We start from the raw sequence: 6,015 nt of genomic DNA, 5'->3' as shown, positions 1-6,015 counted from the left end.
AAAGGTCGACAGGCGACAGGCAACCCAATTCCCGACCAGGGAATATTGCTGCACGTACCACACGAACCTTAGGTCCCCAGTCACCAGCTCAACCCACAGCAACCCAGGCTAATTTCCTCTTATAACAAAAGGTCTAGCTTGCTTATTATTACTCTAAAGTCTCAATCCGCCCTTGACTTGCACGCCGCGTTGCCCAAACTTTCTCTACGTCTACTAGCTACGCACGAGGTTTACTCGGAATCGGAGCTCAACGCTAAGTTTCCACTTATCGATGTTCACACAATGGCGTCTTTAGACGGACTGCCTATAAATCTCCGACTACGCGCTATACCCTACGCACGACGTCGGGGAACCAGGTGAGCCAAGGTAAACTCGCACCAGTCCACCGACTGTTTCGCCACAATATACACTTATGACATGGACACTAAGCATTAAGTTCAATGTTGTTCTTGGATAGACATCATACCTTATTTCTGTTGTTTTATCTATAAACATATATAACATTACGAAGGTGATTGATCTAAATGCTTAATTTCCGTATGCTGTAAAACAAAGAGCACATTGTAAAAGTTCAATTTCTAATTTCAATGTTAATTGTCAAAGAAAACTCAAAACATACAGCTATACTTGTTTAAATATTTGTTAAAATAATTAAAATTTAATTAATGCAAAAACGAGTCCATAGATTGGATACATTAATCCAAACGTTTTAAGTCACCAAAGACGAAATGTAACGACAAGAACATCAAAAAGAATGACAAAAACGAATTTGCTTTGTCAATGCAACGCCGATTGCTTCACGAGACGAATTTCAAAGATTTTGGACGAATCGGAATGCTAACAATTTGAATTATACTGAACCTTATATGAAATCTAGTGGTGGCTTTTTGAAACTCAAATTTAGAATTGAGCTTGTCGATGTTCGGGGACGAAATTAAAGTATCGAAATAAGCAATTTGTGTGACACAAGTGTTAAAATAACTGGGAAAACCTATAGTAACGTTTTAGGTCACCAGAGACGAAATGTGAAGACAACAACATTAAAACGAATGACAAAAAAAAAACCAATTTGCATTATCAATTCAACGCCGCTTTGCTACACGAGACGAAATCACAAATGTAAGACGAATCGGTATGATAAACATTTGAATTATTCTGAACCTTAAATAAAATCTAGTGGTGGCTTTCTGAAATCCAAATTGAAAATTGAGCTTAGCGATGTTCGGAGACGAATTTAAAGCATCGATAGAGGGAATTCGTGTCATACAAGTGTTAAAATGACCGGGAAAACCTATATTTAGATTCAAGTGTTTTCCAACTTTTGACAGGGATGTGATTAATACCATTTCTTGTAGGATTACAGAACATTTTGATAAAAAGCCTTCTAACTGGTGAAATAAAGATGAGTGTTACTTCGTGAAAATATTGCCTATTCAGAGTAAATGAAAATCGATCAGTTCTGTAAAATAAGCGCGCATACAAGTTCACTTGGGTGTTACTTTGTGGTGTCACTCTGATGGAGTAGGACGCCTAAATGACTATTTAGATGATTTGTTACTACTTCGAAATGACAAATCTTCCGGAAAGTCCTGAAAATTGCCGGGGGAAAACACATTAAGCTAAGTTTAGCTACCACTTATTTTCACAACGGTAATAATTGAAATCGTTGTCTTAATTCAAAGCCATCCTTGTTGGCGTGGAGAGCCAGCAGAGGGTGTGTTACTCCGGTCCCCCACCGGAACCTGATCCTGATAATCCGGATGACTGGATGAAGCAAGTCATGCAAGAGATACGTAAGCGTTGCCCAGGAAGGAGGAAACCTCCCCCAGCTGGCCATACTACGATGGTAAAAGAACCTACCCCAGCCGGCCACACTACCATGGGAAAGGAACCGACCACAGCTGGTCATCATGCTACCATGGGAAAGGAACCTACCCCAGCCGGCCACACTACCATGAGAAAGGAAACTACCCCATCTGGCCATACTACCATGGGAAAGGAACCTACCCCAGCCGGCCACACTACCATGGGAAAGGAATCTACCCCAGCTAGTCATACTACCATGGGAAAGAAATCTACCCTAGCTGGTAAATTACGCATCTCCTGACCCCAAACATCACCCTCCCTCAGGCTTGCCCGTCCGTTCTCGAATCAACCGTCAGCCAGAATGTGATATGGCGCCCAGTAGCATGCACTCTAAAATGTTCATTTGATATCATCCTACGCTTGGGGCGCTGTTCAACATACATATCCATGTACAACGTTAAATTTGTGCTGTATTGCCGCATTCTAAGTCCTTTGCAAGCACTTTTTATAACTGACCCCCCCCCCCCTCCCCTGACGTAGATGTGCCACTGCTGATGGGAACCCGTGCGATGAAAATATTCCCACTTGTATGCATATTTTTGTTCGTTTTATTGACAGCCGAGTGTCTGCACCCTCTTGGCATGGAGGATGGGACCATCCCCGATGATCGCATCACGGCGTCCTCGAAACTGACCCCAGCATTCCCTGCCAGCATGGCACGCCTGAACCAGGCCGACTTTGCATGGCTACCCGAGTAAGTATCATACAGGGGAAAATCATACCTGACACTTCCCACTCCATTTCAATTCTTTGATGCAAAACACTGAAACAAAACATAAGTATCAGAATGGTTAGGCAGGGGCGGATCCAGGAATTTTCGCAGGGAGGAATTTCACCACCACAAACTTTCAGTGGGGGCGCCGTTCCAATCCGACACCGGCACCAAAATGAATAAATAAAAGCGTGTTTGATGATCCAAAATTGCTTCCTAAACTGTTGTAATTCTGTCCTTTTTTACATACGGATCCGTGCGTTGTGGGGCTTTTGAGGGGGTTCAAAATAGCTGCTTTATACACAAGTCATAATAAATTACTCAGAATACCATCCCCACTTCCTTCAAAAGATTATGTGAAGCTCATCAGCCGATCCCAGCGTCCTGTTTGCATCGCCCGGTGGGTTAGAGCGAAGCATGGGCGGGTCTAGCAGTGCGATTATGTGTCTTTCAATGCTTTCACTGTTTCTCATCTCCCTTCTTTCTGCGTACAGTGTCAACGCCAATTCCTGGATCGAGGTGGACTTCGGTGAGTGTAGAAATGTGTCTGGTATCACCACCCAAGGCTGGCAGTTAGAAAGTGAAACCAGGTGGACGACAAACTACAAAGTGAAGTATCAGGAGAAGGCTTCGAGTAACTATGAATACGTGAAACATGGAAACGGATACGCCGTGGTAAATGTTTCCCTGTTTTGTTGCGTCTCACCCTGTCTTATATGCTGCCAATTTCGTGTATCGAATGTGCCATAACCATAAAAAAAAAATATAAACTGCTATTTTAAACTCTTGTCGGGACTAACCAAAGCCATTTTACATGTAGACTGTATAAACTCCGTACAACAGCCTCGTGTTGTTAACCCTGCGACGCGTTTACAAGAAATTTTTATCAGAAGACGCCAACTGCGTACCCTTGGTACTTCCCCCACTAAGCGAGACCCTATCCATGTCAAAACAACAAAAAGCCATGTGCCAGACAGTGTCCAGGCATTTGCCAGACAGTGCACTTAAAAGATAATTGATTGGTGGCTGCGGTTTGCGGCTACAAAGTGTTTGTTTATGTTTCAAGGTTGACTTGGCAGGAGGCCTGGTCGAAAGGTTGTTGTACGGCTCGGGTGAACCCCTGGCTGCAAAGTTCATTGATCCAGCTGATTTGGCATTGGTTGGGGATGAAGATGTTCATAGTGTGTTGTATTAAAAATTTTGAAAGAGCTATTTCCCCTTGAAATTACAGTAAACTAAATTTTTACGGAGTTTTCAACATATTAAGCCAGATTAAGAGTCATCGAAAACAGCCTTAAGAAAGTCCTTTGTTTACCCATGGAGATAGACCCAATGAACCGTTATGTATAACTAATGATAATCCTCAGTGGCCAGGGTAATTTAAAAAAAACGTGAAATTCCCCTTACAGGATTAGTAATATAATAGCCCCATGTAAGATATTAAGCAGCCTTATGTTTCGAAGGGCGATTTCTAAAGGTTACGTAACACTTAATTTTGAATGCAACTACATGTACACAGACATGTTCACGTTGGCAGGTGAAATCTTTGAAAATTAAATTTCTCCATTTTGGAAGACCATATCTTCATGCAACTTTCAGGATTTATTTCCCTTATAATGATCCAATGTGGGGAAAAAATGAAATGAAATTGAAAAGATATACCTGGCTACGTGGATATTTGAAAGTTTTAACACTGGCGTGGGCAATATTTGTCAATCTTCTCAAGCCTCACTAATATTGATATGGTTCATATCCATTATGGTGCGCAGTAGTAAATTTGGAGAAAGCCTCCTTCACGAGTTATTAATTGATGAATATCCCCCTTTTTGCCGGCTTCCATTGGTCAATACCGAGACCCTGCATGCCAAAACACGCCGAGTGACGCTAACGAATATGCATATATCTACCATACGTTATTGTGTCGTTTAGCCAAAATCGGTCAGCCGTAGCGTCTAGGGCGCTTTGCTGAACAGTGCACGCGGGTTTGGTCGGCAGAAAATCCTCGTTGAAATTTTCCTGGGAGATATATAGTTTACGGTGTAACACTAGTGTTTGCAACAACAGATTAAGCTGAAATTCGGCATATATTTAGATGATATACGTTTTCAACTACTTGTAAAAAAAAATTGAAGAAATTCCTAGAAATTTATATCAATGCATATATTTCAGGAAGTTTTCAAACGATTTCTTCCAGACTTGAAGGTCAGCTATACCAGTAACCAGTTTTGACGTTTCGGCATCGATGACGACGATTTTGTTTTCACTGACATAAATTGTAGATTTCTTTCTTTCGTTATATTTTAACATTTCAATCATACTGAGCATATTTCCTGAGAAACACAACGTTCAAAAGGCGACGTTTTTTTGTTGTGCGTGAATTTCACTGCTCCGCTATAGCGTCTAAGCACGTAATCGGATGAGCTTTGCCTAACATCGGCAGACCCTTTGCCTTAGCAACCAGTTGACTGTAAGTTAACATTCCGTGCATTAAGGTTTTAAATTTCCAGTGGAGCACTTCGTGGTCCTTTAGGGACTAAATTATGGACTGTGATGTAACATAGGTTTAAAATTGCGTGCGACATGGTTTAAAATGAATAATAACATCACCGACTGATTCGTAATTTTGTTTCACTAGGCGCTTTGTTCACAAGTACCCCCTCAGCAGCAAAGGAAGTACAGTTGGGGGTGATCGACCGACGCCATCTTGCCTGACTGCAATATTCATTTGCTGCATAAGCGCGGCCATTGTGTGTACATAGAACAATCCCCTGGTGTACGGGCGCCACACACAGTGCGCGTCAACCAGCGAAATGTCCCGCCCATGAGACGTCGTTGTTAGGTAAAAGGGCTCCCTCTTTTGGTAGCGCACGGAGCTCATAATGCATAACTTATGTAGAATCATTCAAACATTGTCACAGTGTTTATTTACATTTCAGGAGTTCGTCGGTAATACAGATGGCACCAGCCCGGTCACTAACATGTTCGATGGGAGTGTGGTGGCAACGTTAGTGCGCATTGAGCCTACCCAATGGAATTATGGGGTTGCTCTGCGGTTGGAGCTTCTTGGATGTCACCGTGATTAATATTCAGCCGTATATAACATTTGCAACAGTCTAACGCTTGAATTCTAGTTAATACATGATGTTTGAGAGCGCCCGAAGGCTTTTGAAGTTTTAGATTAATGTCGATAACACAATTAATGAAATGCAATCTTCAAATGTTTAAGGGATAAAATGATGAAATAATACGCAAAGCTAAGCTTATAGTACAACTGGTCCCATAGTATACAAATGACCCATTCGGACTGACAGTTTTCTCAATATATACAAATGCACCTATATGATGACATCACATGCCTTACGATGACGTCGTCTTGATAACGCTTGTCAATGCACAATTTTGCATTGTGGTCTTGGAATGTTCCAAGCTTGAGGTCA

The 6,015-nt window shown here is 41.8% G+C and overlaps 1 protein-coding gene across 1 annotated transcript; it reads left to right on the top strand.

Moving 5' to 3' along the window:
* The first annotated feature begins 1,843 nt into the window (after positions 1–1,843).
* On the top strand, positions 1,844–5,661 carry LOC119731770 (lactadherin-like). The gene is made up of 4 exons (XM_038205031.1): positions 1,844–2,087; positions 2,425–2,560; positions 3,073–3,253; positions 5,515–5,661. The coding sequence occupies exons 1-4, from the start codon at positions 1,844–1,846 to the stop codon at positions 5,659–5,661; spliced, it is 708 nt and encodes a 235-aa protein (XP_038060959.1).
* Positions 5,662–6,015: the final 354 nt, after the last annotated feature.

Source organism: Patiria miniata, unplaced genomic scaffold, assembly GCF_015706575.1.
Source record: "Patiria miniata isolate m_02_andy unplaced genomic scaffold, ASM1570657v1 HiC_scaffold_1, whole genome shotgun sequence".
Taxonomy (NCBI): Eukaryota; Metazoa; Echinodermata; class Asteroidea; order Valvatida; family Asterinidae; genus Patiria; species Patiria miniata.
This window is presented reverse-complemented; position numbering and strand designations above follow the sequence as displayed.